The sequence below is a fragment of the Neofelis nebulosa genome, chromosome 8, assembly GCF_028018385.1.
Source record: "Neofelis nebulosa isolate mNeoNeb1 chromosome 8, mNeoNeb1.pri, whole genome shotgun sequence".
Lineage (NCBI taxonomy): Eukaryota > Metazoa > Chordata > Mammalia > Carnivora > Felidae > Neofelis > Neofelis nebulosa.
The window spans coordinates 80,050,638-80,070,043 of NC_080789.1; the positions used below are offsets into that span (position 1 = coordinate 80,050,638).

General features: G+C 37.0%; 1 protein-coding gene across 1 annotated transcript in view; it reads left to right on the forward strand.

Moving 5' to 3' along the window:
• OVCH1 (ovochymase 1) overlaps positions 1-17,077 on the forward strand; it is a gene marked incomplete at its 5' end in the record, with an annotated part of 61,385 nt that extends 44,308 nt beyond the window's left edge. The window contains 6 exons of the mRNA XM_058682240.1: positions 3,479-3,703; positions 8,658-8,783; positions 9,985-10,120; positions 10,921-11,060; positions 15,457-15,623; positions 16,778-17,077. Of these exons, the coding sequence (XP_058538223.1) occupies positions 3,479-3,703; positions 8,658-8,783; positions 9,985-10,120; positions 10,921-11,060; positions 15,457-15,623; positions 16,778-17,077 (1,094 nt within the window). The remainder of the gene's footprint in view (positions 1-3,478; positions 3,704-8,657; positions 8,784-9,984; positions 10,121-10,920; positions 11,061-15,456; positions 15,624-16,777) is intronic.
• Positions 17,078-19,406: the final 2,329 nt, after the last annotated feature.

Below are 19,406 nucleotides of genomic sequence, written 5' to 3' on the forward strand. Positions count from 1 at the left end.
TGAGAGGCGTGTTGTTACTGTGACCGTCTGGGTTTCTTTTCTACCCCACAGATAACAGCTGTTGCAGGTTAAAAAAAAGATCTTGTGGCTGTGAACGAGTGCTTGAATTTTGGAGACATGCAAAGAAGTATTCTGACCTCTAATCTATTTATTTCTACTTAAACAAAGGTCCTTAGATTTTCAGGTATCTTGCTAGGTGAAGACTCTGGATATGAGATAACCACAGCCAGCATCAGTGTCAGTCACTCTTAATTTTCCCACAGTTGTCAGTGTCTGTTTGCTAATGGTATTTATATTTTTAGTTAAAATCAAACTGCAGCTGGAGAATTAGGAGTCTGTAATAGAGTTGTAGGGAGATGAAAGTTCTATGATACCATCATCCTTGGTTTCCAGGTGGTCACAGTCTCTTCTTTCTCACCCATCTCTGCCTCCATCTACCCAACATGGAGTCAACCCCAGTAGCGAACTAGGAAGAGGTGGAGAAGACTGAAAAGGATACAAGAGAGGGAGGGATACCTGGAGTGATAACCTTCAGGAGGAGAAAGGAGATGAGATCTGGTGCTCAGCAGGGGAGGTTGGCCTCAGGAGTAAAGTGTAGTTCACCCATAGCTGCTGAATGGAAGGTAGAATACTCATGCTGGTGGGTGGGTACACGTGGCAGGACAGGAGCTTCTGGCAGTTTTCTAATTGCTTCTATGTTCTTAGAAGACAAAACAGGGTTATGGAAGATGGTTTGAGGGGTTTTCAGGGGAAAAAAGGGGAAGTATGAAAATAGTTCTCTAAAAAAGTGACAAAGTACATGGACTAGGAGAATGTAGTAGGATTGCTAGGAAACATAAAAGCTTCTGAGATTAACAATCATGAATTTAGGGGAAACTGGCCAGTTAGCTCAATTGTATGTTTTCTTCCAGAGACACAGAGGGTTAGCACATAGGTGCAGAACAGGTAGAGAGTAGACTCAATTCAGAGCAGATTTTCCCAAGTGTATAAGTGGGTATGCAAGTGTATAAGGGAATTGAACGCATGTAGGAGGAAGGGATTAAAATGATATATTGTTGGAATTTATACTAGGAAAAGAGTGAATGAGGGTGAGAGATGAAATAGGGACAAAGAAAAGGTGGTTGGGTAGATGAATTGCAAGTCTCAAAAGATGGAAGGAGTGCTGGAAGTTGCTGAGAAGATAGAAGGTTGTGGATGGAGAAAGCAGTGCTTGAAATCGAGATTAGAGAAGGCTTGGAATTATTGCTGGGGACTGGGTCTCTAGGGGCTGACCACCGGGGTGTATAGCTGAGGTTGGGTGGAGAACAAGATGATTGGAAGAAGTTGAAAAATTGAGAAGCTTCAGTGCTCGACTCATCATCAGTATGGCTAGTGAACTCAGCAAGATTTATGGCAGGAATAGCGGTGGAGAAAATGGCTGCTAAAATCTTCGAGGAGTAAGGCGGAGTAACCAGCTGTGGGTGGTACAGTCTGACAAGACGAGGATCAGAGTCCTATGTAGATTAAAAGTCAATCTGGAATTGGGGTTGAGATGGAGAGCAGACTTAGGTCCAAGATCCTAAAACCTAACGATTTCGATGGTTTGAGTTAAATGAACAGTGTTAATCAGTGCCTAAGTGAACACATGCCAAGCACTTAGAATAGAGATGGCATGATGAATTTTAACAGTCAACAAGTGGTGGCCATAGTGACCAACCAATGTATTTGTTGAACTGTTCCACATAGGCTATTAGAAAGTGAACATTGTTGGGGCACTTGGCCGGCTTAGTTGGTAGAGCACACAACTCTTGATCTCAGTGCTATGAGCTTGAGCCCCACAATGGATGTAGAGATTACTTGAAATTAAAATCTTAAAAAAACCAATATGTTAAAATGTAGCAAAGATGTTTCCCATTTGTAGATATTCAGAAATACATATGCATGTTATTAGAAGTTTTACATATGGCAAGTTACTGTTTTGTTTTAATTCTGTGAGTATTCTATGAGACAAATGTTTGGACTATCCTATATTTAACATCACCCACTCCCACCACTTGCTTTTTACACAAGGGAATTGTTAGCCCATTTATAAAAAGAAGTGACTGATTGGGAATTCATGACATTATATGATTTGATTCCTTTTCCAGGCATATTTGTCATAGAGGATTCATGGGGACAAGAAAAATGATTGAAAGACATGTTGGGGCCAGACTCTGAAAGACAGTGCAAGCTGTAAAATTTTAGTTGCTTTGAGAAAGGAAATAACTTAATTCTTTTGTTTCATACACTATCTTGGATTTGAGGGCATGATGGGGAAAAGATTAGAGACCAGGAAATCAGTTAGGTTACTCTTAAATCAGAGTAGATCTATAAATATCTAAATTATATCATAGTAGCCATATAAATGAAAAGGAGAATTTGCAAAGAAATAACAGAGGACTAGGCAATTGAATAGAATCTTGAATTCTTGTAGCATTTCATTTCCCTTCTTGAATTTCTGTCATTCTTCATTCCTACTATTCATAAAAGTATATTTATGTGTATCACCTCAGTTAGGTTAATTTCTCTAGGGAAAAGCATATATAATAATGCATGTACTAATTAATATTCATACATTAAAATGTGTTTATTTGAATACAGAGTATTTCAGTTTGTAGTTGCTCAGAGGATTTTTGTCAAGGGAATAGACAAAGGGGAAAAAGGAAAAGTCAAGGGTGTAACCTGAAGAAGCAGCAGCCGATTGCAGCATCAGGGGGCCAAGTGTATCCCTGGAGATCCAAAGGTGCCCTTCGACTTCAGAGCAAATTGAAGAAGTGAGAGACATTCAGATGTAGTCAGCTAATCCTCCTTTTTTTTTTTTTTTTTTATCTCAGTCACAAATTCTATGAATGTAATCATTTGTCCTAGCAAGATTAATGCCTAGGGAGGGGATGCCTGGATGGCTCAGTTGGTTAAGTGGCCAACTTCATCTCAGGTCATGATCTCACAGTTAATGAGTTTGAGTCCCGCATTGGGTTCTGAGTTTGGAGCCTGCTTCAGATTCAGTGTCTCCCTCTCTCTCTCTGCCCCTCCCCTGCTCACATTCTCTATCTGTCTCTCTCTCAAATAAACATTTAAAAATGTAAAAAAGAAGAGAATGATGCTCAGTGAAATTAGTGAAGCTTTAGGAACAGACCTTCAGTTGCATCTCAAAGAAAAAAAGAAATGAAAACTTGGTAGAAGTAGAGAGTGCATATCCATTGTGCATCTTCTAAGGCGTTTAAAAGATTCAGTGAAAAGAAATTTTGAATAGTGATGATTTGAATTCTACTCCTACAATCTCATTTCAAGAAAATAGAACACATTAAATGGGATGATAATTTTTATCCAAGGACATGTAACAGAGTAATAAAGTTTTAATTTTCTTCTTGCAAGCCTACATTTTTTGTTTGTGATAAAACCTCACTTTGCTTTGCTTTGTTTATGTTGGTCCCTGGTGTCTGTGTGCTCTGAATTGTAGGTTGTTATTCTGAAGTGGAGCTAGAGGAGCCCAGAGGCTTTTTTTCAACTCCAAGATATCCACTGGATTATAGAGGAAAACTGGAATGTTCCTGGGTGCTCAGAATTTCACCAAGCAGTATGGCAAAAATGATGGTTGAATATCTGTCACTCCCTGGGTCTCCAATGTGTCCAGATTCAGTTATGACTATTTATGAAGAAAGCCACAGTGAGAGAAGGGTGTCAGGTAATCCTTACTAGCATTTAAACTTTGTGCTGGAGCCTTTTCTATATAGGCAGCTTACAATCAAGAGAGCTTGGCTTGGGTAACAATACCACCAAAATGTTGATGATATTTGTAATAGGCATGCCTTTTTTTTCAGGCACACATAATATTATTCATATTGTTATAAAGTCAAAACTTGACTTCACAAAACAGGTGTACTAGGGGTTGAGTGTGAGTATGTGCATGTGTGTGCATTCAACAAGAAAAAAAAAGAGCTCAACTTCTTCAAATATACCAGAACCATGCAAGAATTCCAGAAATGTATATGAGAGAGGAAGAGTTAAGATGGTTAAAAATCAGATGGGGTAGGTGTTAGATGTCAAAATAAAGCAAAATAGATTAAAGCCCTTTCTTTATTTTTAATGTTGATTTATTTATTTTGAGAGAGAGAACATGAGGGGGAGGAGGAGCAGAAGGAGAGAGAGAGAGAGAGAGAGAGAGAGAGAGAGAGAGAGAGAGAGAGAGAACGAACACCTTAAGCAGGCTCCGCGCTCAGCACAGAGCCCGACATGGGGCTCGATCCCACAGACTGTAAGATCATGACCTGACCCAGAATCAAGATTTGGACTCTCAACCAACTGAGCCACCCAGATGCCCCTAATCTGGCAGAATTAAAAATATTTGGTAATAACACATCAGCTGTCATTGCATTTCATGTATAGGCAAACCTGTTTTGCTCAACAGAACAAAGTTGCTACCTCTTGTTTGTGTAGGTGTGGTAGGCTCTTTGGCTCTTAGTCAAGAGGGAGATGGGAAGGTTCTGGAAGTAATTTGGTTGATGGGGAAGACTGGGAAGAAAATAAGTGTATGCTGTTGTGAGTAGGTATGGTACTCATACATGCCTGCACTGGATGCAGGAGTATGGGGAGGCCAAGAAAACTGCTCTGAGGGTGAGACTGTGTTCTTGAGATAGACTCCTAGATTAAATCATTGACATAGAGGGCACAAACATTTATTAAGGAATCTTTATAAATACTATCTCATTTAGACTGTGGAAAAAGCTATTAACTGGCCTATCCACTTTGTACATTTCTCTCCTGTGATCAGATTGCCTTCCCCATCTGCTTTGATTAAAACAGCTCAAGGTTGGGGTGCCTGGGTGGCTCAGTAGGTTAATCCTCTGACTTTTGATTTTGGCTCAGGTCATGATCTCATGGTTTGTGAGTTTGAGCCCTGCATCAGGCTCTGCACTATCAGTGTGGAGCCTGCTTGGGATTTTCTCTCTTTCCCTCTCTGTCTTTGTCTCTCTTGCTCAAAATAAATAAATAAACTTAAAAAAAATAAGCTTAAAAAAAAAGGCTCAAGGTCTCCTTGTAGCTAGGATGAAATCCAAAATCCTTACCACAGCCTTACCTCCTGCTCCCCAACTTACATGATGAAGTACACCCATTCTCGCCCCAGGGCCCTTGACCAGCTACTTCTCCTAGCGGTTTAGAGAACTCCTCATCCTGTGTCTCCCCTCAAGTCTTGACTAGAATGTCACCTTCTTAATGAGTCCTCCCTTAATTGCTGTCAGTTGCATCACCTCCTACCCCAGTACCTCTTAGTACCCTCCTCAACTCTTCTTTAGCATTTACTGTCTTCTAACTATGATTTATTTTTCATGTTTGTGGTTTGTGTTTTCTCTATTGAATGAGGGCTTTCTGAAGACTAAAACTGTCTCACTTGAAGAATCTCCAGTGCCTCGAATAGTATGTGAGATAGAAGGCAGGGAATGAATGAGTGAAAGAATGGATGATATGTCACCTCCTCAAAGAGGACTTCTTATCTAGAGTAGCACCGTTCACTCCCTTCCATAGTCATTTTCCATAGTTCTATTAGGCCAATTATTTCATTTGTAGCCGTGATCTCTGAAATCATCTTCTTTATTTATCTGGCTAAAATAAAAGCTCCAGGAAAACAAAGATCTTGCTATTTTGTCCCCTTCTGTATCATCCTAAATTAATGTCATGCCTCAAGACTCAGCACAAGTGTATACTGCTGAATTGCTCTTCAGAAAGGCTAAATCAGTGTTCACTGCCTTTAGCAATACATGGGAGTATCTTTCACCATGCATATGTATAACTCATGTGATAATTTAGTAGGCATTTTTACCATTTTCTTATCATTAATGGAGTTTTATTTTCATATGTTGGTTAGTTATTTGCGTTTTTTACTTATTACCATCTATTTTTGAGGATTATTCTTTTTATTGGTTTATGAACACTATTATACATAGAGACATTTTTCCTTTTGTTGTAAGTTGCAAGTACTTATTCCTAAGATTGCCATTTGTCTTTAATTTTTACTCTATGTTGATGTAAACATTTAAAATTTTATTTGTGTGTGTGGGCACTTGGGTGTCTCAGTTGAACGTCCGACTTTGGCTCAGGTCATGATCTCATAGCTCATGACTTTGAGCCCTGCATTAGGCTCTGTGCTGACACCTTAGAGCCTGGAGCCTGCTTTGGATTCTGTGTCTTCCTCTGTCTCTGACCCTCCCCTTCTCTCTCTCTCTCTCTCTCTCTCTCTCAAAATAAATAAACATAAAAAATTTTTAAAGTTTATTTGTTTAAATCCATCTGTATATACCTTTGATCTTTGATTTACCACATAGCTTTTATTTATTTATTTATTTATTTATTTATTTATTTATTTATTTATTTTTAAATGTTTATTTATTTTGGGAGAGAGGAAGAGTGTGTGCACAAGCGGGGGAGGGGCAGAGAGTGAGGGAGATAGAGAATCCCAAGCAGTCTCCACACTCCGCACTGAGCCGGACATGGGGCTCCAATTCACGAACCGTGAGATCATGACTTGAGCAGAAATCAAGAGTGGGATGCTTAACTGACTGAGCCACCCAGGCGCCCCTTTTTTTTTTAAAGTATCTCCATGCCTAGTGTGGAGCCCAATGCGGTGCTTGAACTCATGACCCTGCGATCAAGACCTGAGCTAAGTGTCAGACACTTAACCAACTAATCCATCCAGGCACCCCTCAGAGCTTTTATTTTTGAACATTCATTGTTCATTCTGAGTTCAGAAAAAAAAAATGTAATTACAAACTTCTTTAATCCTCCTGAAATGGGTATTTTTCTCATATGATAAAGTGATACTATATCTTTTTCTTTAAGAAAAAGTTATTTTGTCTCCAACTTGTAGCAATCTCTTATACACTGGATTCTTATATAAAAAGAAACATTTTCTGGGAAAACTTACCTTTATCTTTATAACCTATTGAAAACCATGCTTGTCTTTGTTGTGGATTAACTGAGGAAACCCTATAATTTTCCTACCTAGCAGTTCTTTGATATGAAATTGTCAGTTTGAAATTTGTAGAGTAGTTCTGTCTCTTTGGGTGATAGCTAGCAGGTATTACCCCTTATTCAAGCCAGATAGTATTCTTCTGTACTGTAAAATGCTATCTTTTTCCCTGTGGGAGCCAGCAACTCACTCATTCCAGAGCTGCATTGATCTCTACTTGCTACAAATAAGTATTTGATCATTCTTCAAATAGTATTTCAACATCGTTTACCCTAACCCGTTATGCCATGTAATGTTTTCTGTTCTTTGCTTCTTCTCGGATATAATCTCTTCCCTCTCTTGCTCCACAAATACTTGTGAAGAGAGTCTAGCAAGGACCAGAGACCGGCTTTTCTTGGTAGTGAGGTTCAATAGTGAGAAATATGGACAAAAAGCAAAACAAAACAAAAATCCCTGCCCTTATCAAACTTATATTCTAATGGGGAGTAGACACATAATAATAAAATAAAATATGTATTAAGTAGACAAGATAGGGGGAAAATGAAATGGAAAGAAAGAGAAGAATCTGGGATGTTGGTACCATACAGTTGTCTGTAGTGTACCCAGAAAATGCCTGTCTGACTTTTAAACAAGCATAATAGAATGATACTGACCTATTCTTAATATAGATGAGTTTGATCCTAAGAAACCCAGGTTCTTTTCACACCGTTTTAAAATGTTTATTTTTTTGTTATAGAGACAGAGAGAGACAGAGACACAGAGAGAGAGCAAGAGGGACAGGGGCAGAGAGAGAGAAAACAGGCTCTGAAGCAGGCTCCATGTGCTGACTGCAAAGAGCCCAATGCCAGGCTCGAACTCACGAACCATGAGATCATGACCTGAGCTGAAGTTGGATGCTTCACCAACTGAGCCACCCACATGTCCCCACACCTTCCTTAATCAGCCCTCTGAATTGTTCTGGAATTATAATTTTCCCTTACATCTTAGACTCAGGTTCTCAAACTAAAGCCATCAAAAGAAGATTAACTATAGAGAAAGAATACATTTTCAGGTAGAAAGTTTTCCATCATGGATCTCTGATAGTGAGATATTTTTATAAGCAGATTACTTTGCTAGAAGAAACATGGCATATCAGTGTCATTTTAAAGATGAAGTAATTTACTCCCTACTGTCCTTTAAGGGAGCAGTATGACCTAGCTGACTATGTTGGATACTAGATTGATGGTCCTGGGTTTAGATCCTGACTCCCCACCATACCAGTCTGACTCTGGGTCAGTCACTTGAGTTCTGGAGCCCTGTTTCCTCATTTTGTTGAGTGGAATAAATTCCTACTTCATTGATAACTAGTAGATAAGTCCTGGGGATCCAATGCATAGTATAGTGAATATAGTCAATATTTGTAGTATAATCATCAAACTTGCTGAGGGACTAGATCTTAATTATTTTCACTACAAAAAAGAAATGGTAATTATGAGAGGTGATAGAGACTATCACTATAATGGCAGACATATTACAATATATAAATGTTTCAAATCACCATGTTGTACACTCTAAATTTACACAATGTTACATGTCAAATATTTCATGAATAAATCCTCTATTTCTCTTAAAATAGAGAAACTGCTAAAAATTTTATTTCTTGTGTTTTACTAGATTTGATTTTTTTTTTAACTAGGTGAATTATGTGGAAGAGGGCTTTACCCGATGATTTTCATGAGCTCTGGACCACTGGTGAGGGTGACATTTCGTTCCCTTGTGCAAGGTGCTTTGGGCATAAGTTACATTGTCTTTAGAGTCCAAGGTAGGCTTGGTCATTTTATAAACTTAAAAAGTTAAAAATCAGTGTTTTTCTTTTTAGGAATATTTCAAAGCATATATTGTTTCATAAGAGGTGGTGTTTCTGTGGGGAGTTTGTGTTTGAAAGAAAATCTCTTTAAGTCATCTGAGAATGGTGCAGATTCAAAAGAGAAACTGCTCAGAGGATAACTTGATTGACTTGTAAATCATCCAGAATTATGATTTCTGGATGTGGCTAAGATACGTTCATTTCAAGACGACATTTTTTACTGTGATGTGATTTTATGCCACAGAGGGTCTTTTCTGTGGATCAGAAGGTTAGGGTTCTAACTCTTAGTTGGTTGATTATCTACTTAGAGTTGATTACCAACTCTTAGTTGGTTGGATAATTTATTATCTCTGTATCAGTTTTCTTTATAGTAATATAATAAAAGTTCAGAATGAGTTTCTAAGGTAAACTACACAAACATGAAATACTAGCAATATAAATGTAAATGCTATGCAATTCAGAGTTATTAGATTGCATTTTAGAACAAGGTGACTGAAAGCTATTGGCACCAAAAAGTATTGCACCTTTTCTCATTGGCACCAAAAAGTATTGCAGAGATAGATTTGGGGAAAAAGTTCAATAAGGAATAAAGAAGAGTGTACATATCCTGTGAAAGAGTTTTCCTAAAAAACTTTATTAAGAATGTTGCTTTTGGGGTGCCTGGGTGGCTCAGTAGGTTGAGCATCCGACTTAAGCTCAGGGCATGATCTCACAGTTCATGAGCTTGAGCCCTGCGTTGGACAGTGTGCTGACAGCTTAGAGCCTGGACCTTGCTTCAGATCCTGTGTCTGCTCTCTCTCTGCCCCTCCCCCGCTCATGCTCCCTTGCGCGCGCGCTCTCTCTCTCTCTCTCCCTCCCTCTCTCTCAGTAAATAAGTAAATAAACATTAAAGAAAAATAATGTTGCTTTTAGTTGGAACTGTGCAGAGAGCTAGCATTATTTACAGTTTTTCCACATTATCTTTCATTGACTTAAGTCTACCCCAAGGATAATTTCAAGAAAAGTACTGCTCTCTGATGGAGACTTTTCAGTGAGGCTAGCCACTTCCTGTTAACTTTTTTCTAAAACTGAGAGAAAAAGTGACTGATCTGAAATGGTATATAATAAGCCTCTCAAAAATTAATTTTATTTTCATGGCCTTTTAAAAAATATTTAGGTCCAAAGGGCAGTAAAACTCCCAAACTTCTCCAAAGTTCAAACCAAGAACATGTGGCCACTTATGAGGATGTTATTCTGACTGAACCAGGAGGAATCATACAGATCCCAAGATACTCTCACAGAACCACTATGAGGTGAGGAAGGGATGCTTATTATGTTGAAGGAATGACCACTTGACAAACTGCAACACTTGCTTAATCATTATTTTCCACCTCCTCTCCTTGAAGAATAGCCTTTGAAGTAATCCCTGCTCTAAGGCCTTCAGCATATAAAAACTGAACATAAGATTATCCCTATACAAAAACTGAATGTAAGATTATCCCTGTTGATAAATTGTGCACTTTCTCAAAAGAAGGGATCGTTTATTAGGTAAAGTGGAAAGTCACATCTCTGTCAAAGAGTTTTGGAGATTGAAATAATGTACATAAAATCTTCTAGAACATATTAGGTACTCAATAAATGATTCTTAAATTGCCAAAATAGAGAACTTTCTTTGAATTAAACAAGAGAATAAATTTGAAGTGTGATGTGAGGAGTGAAGATTGGTATAATATCAATCCCAAGTAAATTTATGTGATTTAGGGGAGTTTAGGGCAAATTCAGGCAAAAGTAGATCCTTAACTCACAGATTGCCAAATAGAATTTAGAGGAGTACATGTGATTGACCAACCATTTGCCATGATGGGTGAACTTAATTAACGCTTTTGATAAGTTAGATATTAGAAATATTTTTTAATTGTTACAGTTTAAAGTAAACATCTTTCTTTCACCCATGCACAAAGATCGAGTCAGTAACAATGATACATAAAATTCTGAACAAAGTAAATAACAGTATGTGCCGTTTGGAAATCATTCCTGACTTTATTTTATCAAAGTAAATAACATTATGTTTCATTTGGAAATCATTCCTGACTTTCTTTTATCTGTGCCACAGTTGCCACTGGAAGTTATTAGCCCCTTTAGATCACATCATTCGCCTTGATATTATCAACTTCCAGATGAAGTCGACACCCTTGGCCTGTCAGGGTCATATATGGGTTTATGAAGGATTTGGATCAGGCAAAAAATTAATAGGTAACTAATGTCCCATGAAGAACTGTGTTCTTGATTTTTTATGAAATATTCTCATATTGTTCTGTATTCAGTGTGACTTACAGATGATGTTAATTATGTAGTATTGAAATAGCCTTAGTATTTTTTAGATTTGTAATTGAGATTAAGGTAATGCTCAGATGGAGTTAAAAACAAAACCCAACTATATGCTGCTTACCTGGGTCATACCTAGATTAAGTTTGCCCAGAAGTACTGAAAATAAGGGATGGATAGATAAAGGAGTTTTAGGCAATTGAAACACAAGAAAATTAAGACTGTAATATTAATCAGGCCAACTAATTTCCACCAGAAAAGGCATTAAGTGGGTTTATCAATTAGATAGTAGCTGGAAACCTCATTACAGTGAGTTAAATTTATTTTTCTGAAAGAAATATCCAGAGTTTTGTAGATGTACTGCTAATTCAGCAGTTCAACTCTGTCAAGACTAAGGTTAGGGCAGTTCTCTTGGCCATTCCCTAATGGTCCCATAATGGCTATTTCAGTTCTCACCATTACATAGAGAAAAAAGGAAGGGACACAGAGAAGGAGTGTCACCATTGAGAAAACAAACACATTTCCAAGAACCCTGTGGCAGATTTAAGCCTCTCTGGCCAGATTTGTTACATAGCCACACCCAGCTGAGAGATGACTAGAGACAAGGGGAATAAAATGGGACTTCAATTGGCTGACCAGCCTTCCCCTATGTGATGTGATGTAGCAGTCCAGATGGAAATCTGATAGTGCTGTATCCAGGCCTCACTTCTACCTCATAGTAAATGATTTGGGGGGCGTTCCCAACTTTCTCAGACTCTGTTTCTTGAATTGTGACAAGAGAATAATAATAACTGCCTTGGCTCTTCAGGTAATTTACAATTTACCCCCCACTGTCACTACCACCGATTTACTTAGGCATACCTATGCCTGATGAAACCAGCTGACTGCCGAGAGGAAGAGGAGGTGTGGTATGTTGCTGGCCTTTGACTCCCTAAGAAAGGCCCAGATGCCAGTGTTCCTCTCTCCCTAGGTAGGATCTTGCCAGAATTGATAAAACAGCCAATTGCTAATACACTGTCCTTTTATTCTTTGAACTTATGTTACCATCCCAGAAGTAGGTGCATTCAAAATCTTTGTATTTCTACTTGAGGAAATGTTAATAAACACTGATAGTTCCTGGTTCCTGAGCCCATTGAGCACCAACAAGGCCACAGCTTATTATGGGGAGAATGCAGAATCTGTGCCCGGGATCCTTGGAAATTATCTACACTTCTTCCTTTCCTGCCTATAAGATGTTTTACTTGTACTGCCAATGAGATTGTTTTGGGAATTAAATGGAAGAATGCATGTTAATCAATATAAAAGAGAGCAAGCTTCTGCTGTCTTTGAATTATAAACATACGTTTTCATTCTTACTCTTAAAATTGTGTTGCTTAGAAGAAAAGATTAGACTGATGTTTCACTAATGCCTCTCCATGAATGCATTGTCAGAGTACACAAAGTTTGGAAGAACAAAGAAATAAAAAAGAGGGGAGAGTATATTAGCTATGTCAGTTATAATTCAGAATGTTAATGGAACTATATACCTGTTTATCTTAGAATAAGTTCATAAAATATATGTACTATTTCCTACTTCCTAAAATTTCAGTTTTTGCAAATTAAATATACAAGTTCTGGGGGTTAACTCAGTGCTTAAGGTCAGTAGGTTACTCACTATTAAACATAGCCAAATATGATTTATCTTAAGAATGCAAAGATAGTTTAATATTGAAAAATGTATTATGTAGAACTATGTCACATAAGGAAAAAAAGATATAAATTAAACATACAGCGATTATACCCTTAAAACCATACCAGTAAAATTAATAGAAGATAGAATGGAAAAATCATTATAATTAGCAACAAAAAACTATAAGAACATCTGTTAAAGAAAATTCAACCAAATAAACGTGAAGACTTAATTGTCTTTATTAAGGGACTCCTGCCTTGGGCAGCATTCCATCTGGTAAGTAGAGAGATACTCTGAGGAGCTATACAAAATGGAAGGGCTTTATAGACAAAAAAAAGCAGGACAGTTAGCAAAAGAAAAGAGACTCTTAATACAGATTACTTCCTCTTCCTTTGGGGAATGGAGAGGGCCCATATGACACATTACTTCATTGGTGCTAACCAGAATATTCCCAACTGACTGGTTAAGACTCCATTTTCTGGGGGAGGTTGAACTGCAATTGGGTTAGGTATTAAACCCCAGTTTAGTGACATGGCCTCACATAAATGACTCCATTTTGGGCTTGTTGATTTCTTTTTTGACATAACCCTAAAATTAAGTGTGAGATTTATTGTGCAAATATAAAACTTTACACACATACACACAAACATACAGATATGAATGGAGAAATGTACCATGTTCTAAACCTGGAAGACAGAATTAACATTAGTTCACACTAAATTAATATATAAATATAGTATATTTCCCAGAAAAATCCCATAGGAATTTTTTTTTTCAGAGAGTGAGGAAGAAACTGATAATAACTATTTATCTGTACAATAAATAGGACTATCTGAAAATGTTTTGAGAGACTGTCTTGATTAAATTTCAAGTTAAAACCAGAGTCCCCAAAGGTTTTGATTTTTTTTTTGTGATGAGGCACATTATCAGATATTAAAACATACTTTAAAACAATGATAATTAAAACAGACTAGTACATACACACAGAAACACACATGAGTAGAAATAAATAGACCAAAAGGGAACGTATAAGAAATTTGGCTTTACAAATCAGAGAGGAAAATATAAATTATATTTTTCATAATTTTGTACAAGAGCTGATTGAAAAGAGTTAAGCATTTTTCTTAAGCCATACAGAGTAGAAAAAAAAATGGGTAAATATTTATTGATGGAGAAGGACCTTCTCATATAAAAGCAATGGAAGAAACAGGAAATTGTCAATAAATTCCTATAAAATTAAAAACCTCTACCCCAATAGGAACAAAATTTAAAAACAAGAAACTTGAGATTTTCAACAGCTCTGAGAAAAGTTTAAGGTAAATAACGTAGGGAATGTTAACAAATCAGTATTAAAAAATTTCAAATCTGTAAAAATAAATGTATAGGCTCCAATATCTTTGGATCACTCAGCTGTGATTAAATTTCAAGTTAAAACCAGAATCTCCAAAGCTTTGATTTTTATTCTGTTCATTTTACAAGAAATGACAAACTATGGATCCACATGATCTTGAGAGCATAAAGCCCTGATTAACCATTAGCCTCTTTTCACAGTTAAGAAAGGTTAGTGAATATTCTCATATCAGTTACTATGCAATCTGAAGTAAATCTCTTACTTTGTTTCTTGACACAATGAAGTTGATTCTATGGCCATCTGTTTACTAAAAAGGGCAGAGTTTCTCTGTAATAGTGAAAAGCTTAATTCTTAGAATTGTTGACTTGAAACTTTGATACTATTGAGTGTTTAGACCAAACTACCTTTGTTAGAATGTTTCAGAAAATACTACTGTATGATCACTTAAAGTTATAAATGGTTTGTCATGGGAAGCATGCTAATTGCTACATCTTGCCTCTTACTCATTTAGCTGTGCTATAGATATAGTTCCCTAGATATAGATATATAGTTCCCTGAGGACTTAGCTAGACCACGTCATCTTCTTTTATAATATATCACTTTAAAGAGATCTACCTAGTGGCACCTGGCTGGCTCAGTCAATGGAGCATGCAACTCTTTTTTTAAAAATTTTTTTTTCAACGTTTTTTATTTATTTTTGGGACAGAGAGAGACAGAGCATGAACGGGGGAGGGGCAGAGAAAGAGGGAGACACAGAATCGGAAACAGGCTCCAGGCTCCGAGCCATCAGCCCAGAGCCTGACGCGGGGCTCAAACTCACGGACCGCGAGATCGTGACCTGGCTGAAGTCGGACGCTTAACCGACTGCGCCACCCAGGCGCCCCTGAAGCATGCAACTCTTGATCACGGGGTTGTGAGTTTGAGCCTCACATTAGGTGTAGAGATTACTTAGAAATTAAAAAACAAACAAAAAAAACCCACAAACTTAAAAAAAAAAAAGAGAGAGAGAGATCTATCTAGGTTATTTCCAGACATTGTAAGAACTGAGTCCTGTGTTTTGTTTGGTTTAGGACCCCTTCCTTAGAACTGCTTAGATTCCAGGAATCTGGAACATCTTTCTTTCTATTCTAACTGGGTTTTATTCTGCTTAATTTTCTCATTTTTATATTCTTGGGAGTGCATACAGTATAAATTTGTAATTTCAAAAACAGGATTGTTTTTCTCCTACTTTGTTCAATAACCTTTGCTTTGATGAATAGTAAGTTTTTGTATGCTTCTTTGTTTTTTTCTTAATTTTGGGCCAGGAAAATTATGTGCAGGAAATTCACCTTCATTAAAATCTCGTGGTCCTCTAATGATGTTGATTTTCACATACAATGTCAGTTTGGCGTTGGAAGAATTTTCTTTGAGATATTCTTTTCATATTTCTGGTAAGTCTATTGCTTTCATATATGTTTATGAATATATTTTTGTTTGTTTTGTGCTTTATTAGGAAAAATCTGTCATTAAATAAACGGATTGAATTCTCTATTAGTCAGCTTTGGGGGAGAAGAAAAGACAGTGTTTGAAGTATGACTTCTGCAATTTGTGGAGACCTCCAGCTAAACCTCTATAAAGTATAATATCAATCAGATTTATCATTTTTTTTCTTATAGCATCTAAGAATTTTGTCTATTTTTCTGGATATTTAGGTGATTATAAAAATATAGTAGGAAACTTTTTCCTTAGCATTAAAGTTTCAGAAAGTTTTTCTCTTTTGAAATTAATTTCCTTAATGTGCTAATATCAAGAGCAATTTGTTGTTTTTCATTTTTTTGGTGGATAGTTCATTTATATTGGTTGCAGTCAGATTATTTAAAAATATGCTTTGGCCTACATTCCCATGGTTTGGGTGAAGACACCGATAACATTATGAAAAATCAGAACTATTAATCTAGAACTATTGCAAATCATAGAAATTGGGTATCATGGAGAAAACATTTGCAACTTGGAAGTTATTAGAATTGCTTCCATCCTTAAGATTAATCAATTTAGGTGCACCTGGGTGGCTGAGTCAGTTAAGCATTTGACTCTTGATTTTGGCTCAGATCATGATCTCACAGTTCATGAGACTGAGCCCTGAGTGGGGCTCCACACTCAGTGTGGAGCCTGCTTGGGACTCTCTGTCTCCATTCTCTCTCTGCCCCTCCGCCTCTTTCTCTCTAAAATAAATAAACTTTTAATAAGAGATTAATCAATTTATACTCATTAAAAAATGTAATTGGAATACAATTGGAGACACATTCCTACTAAAAGTATTTAATTTAGTCTGGTAACAGTCTCTGCCCTAGTAGAGTTTATAGTCTAGTGGAGGAGATAGTCAGTAATCAAATAATCATACAGTATAGAGTGAAGAAAGAACTGTACTGTTTTAAAGGAAAAATATATGCAAAAATAATATACAATGGAAGGATCTTGTTTAGTTTGGTAAAGGATGGTAATAGAATTGTAGGAAAACTTAAGGTTTGTTTGTTCTCTTATCACAAAGGCCATAAAATTTATTTCTACTTACTGTCTCCTCTTTTGCTCTCTCATTTTTTTTCTTAAATCCATTCCCATAGGGCTTTCTTTGTTACCGTTCCACAGGCATTGGACTTACCAAAGTTACTAATGACATCCCCACATCCAGATCCCAACAGTTCCTTCTCAGCCCCAACAGCATTTGGCCCAGATAAGCTCACCTTCCTTTTGGAATCTATTTGTCTTGGCCTGAAGGAAACCACTCTCTGGCTGTTGTCTTACCTCACTGGTCTCCTTCAGCGTCTCTTGGCTGGTTGCTCTTTGTTTTCTCTACCACTAAAGGTAGAGGTGTCCCTGGACCCAGTCTTGGACTCTCATTTCTTCTTTACCTGTACTCACTCCTTAGTGACCTCACCCAATTCCTAGATTTCAATACCATCAGTACACAAATAACTCCCAAATGTAGTGCCAAATTCTTTTTTATTTTTGACCTCCAGCACTGTATCACCAATCACCTCCCTCTCCACTTGGATATCTAACAAGCATTTCAAATTTAATGTGACCAAAATTGAACTCTGAATTTCTTACCCTGACTCCAGATTCCTTCCTTCACCAATATTTCCCATCTCAGTGGATGACAACTCCCATTTATTAATTAATTGTTCGAGCTAAGGATATTGGTCGTTCTTGACTTATCTTCTCATATCCCATATTGTGTATAGTTAATCTGTGAGCTTTCCAGCAAGTAGTTCTGAGCAGTTCTACTGTAGCATCCTGATACAAGTCTTTGTTTAGTCTGTTTTACTCATAACAGCTAGAATGACTATTTTAAAATGAATAATTCAGATTATCATGTTACTCCTCTGCTTATAATCCTCCAATGTTTTCCCAGCTCATTCAAAGTCCTTAGAGTGGTCTACAAGATGCTATATAATTTGGATCTCAGCCACCTCCTTCTCTTCTTCTCCTATCATTTTCCCCTATGCTCACTCTGCACTAACATACCACCGTTCTTGCTGTTCCTCAGTCCCGCCAAACATACCCCACTGTGGTTATTTCCAAAACCTACAACCGTGCCTAGTAAATAGTGTGCAACAATTGTTTGAGTAAAGGAAATGACATTTCAGCTGGGGCCAGTTAGGGAGAAGAGGGTAAGGAGGTAGCTCCATATCCAGTGAATGAGTAAGAAATGCATCCATTTAACTAATGGGAATCCTCCTGGCTGAGAACCAGTGTATGGGTAGGTGTCAACTCAGGAGCCCATTATTACATATATTCAATTTATGTGTTCAGATAAACATAGAAAACCTTTAGTGTAGACATTTTTCAATGACAACAAAATGTATACCCCGTGTGTAGTTTTCAAAGATCTGACTCATCTTTCATATTTTGAAATTACAAATTAAAATACATTGGTACAAATGATGTTACATCTATGTGGATCAAAAATATAGAATCATTAAAATTTATGTGAAATATTTAGTATGGAAAAATAGTCACAATAAATTAAGTGGAGGAGAATGGTTTTAATGGCGTAAAGTGGCATACAACTTTTTATAATATTGTATATATACCATAGGACTTTGACAGATTTGTTAAAATATGAGTATTGGTTACTTACTGGATGGTACTACAAGAGATTTTTTATCTTCTTTGGACTCTGTATTTTGAAATTTTTTGCAAGGTTCATGTATCACTTTTATACTCAGAAGAATAAAGGAATATAAAATATTTAGTTGGATGCATTAATGCTGAGTATTCTCTTATTCTAGATTCCGTGAAAGGAAAAATTAATGATCAAGGTAAGACCATAAAAGGAGATAAGGAATCCAGCTGGCTTGCTTTGGTTATATGATATTGTGAAAATAGAGTGGAAAATGACTGCCACTAAACACAATTTAGTAAGAAGTGTACTTTGACTTGTCAAACACTTTCAGGTATTTGTGGCCTGATTCTAGTCACTTTACAGTAAAATGGTATTTGTATTAATTTCCTTATGTCAAATTTTGTACTTGATCTTAGCCAAAAGGCCGAGAAGTGATCCTTATGTCAAATTTTGGGGGTAGTAGAGACCTGGGGCACATTAGGGAACTGAGGGTGAGGAGGTAGCACCTTATTCAGTTAATAGGTGAGAAACCCATCTGTTTTGTCTGTGGAATCCTCATAGCTGTTTGAAGTCCATTCATTGCCATTCTTTCCATGTATTTTATGTCTTTTGGATTACATATATATTTTTGCTGTTTATCTTTGCTGGACCATTGCAGAATGAAACTAAGATGTTAAGATTATTGATGAAGTAAATCAGTTTTTGGATGTCATTAATTTTAGGTTGGATGATGCCTATAACATTTGGAGTAGGCCCCAAACGTCACTGACTTCTTCAGTTCTCTTTTTGGTGTAGGCCCTTAGCTCTTGTGAATCTTAATTTCTATATTTCAGCTATCTGAACACGACCTGAGTTTCCCTAACTAGTAAGTGTTTGCACTTGAATTGTACATGCTGTGAGGCTGAACTTTAGGAGCACATAATTTATTCAGGAATTCAATCTAACTGAGTACCCAGATCAGCTTCTCAACCTGCTTCCCTTGTTCTCCATTCCCACTTTGTGGTGTCGAAGTTATCTTTTCCTGCGCTGTGTGGGAAATGAAATATTGCTGTGGTAGTTACAAATTGGGGGAAGTCCTACAAGTCTCAGGACATATCTATTGCATATCAAAGTGATAGATCACTTATCTGTCGACTAAAGATTATAAAA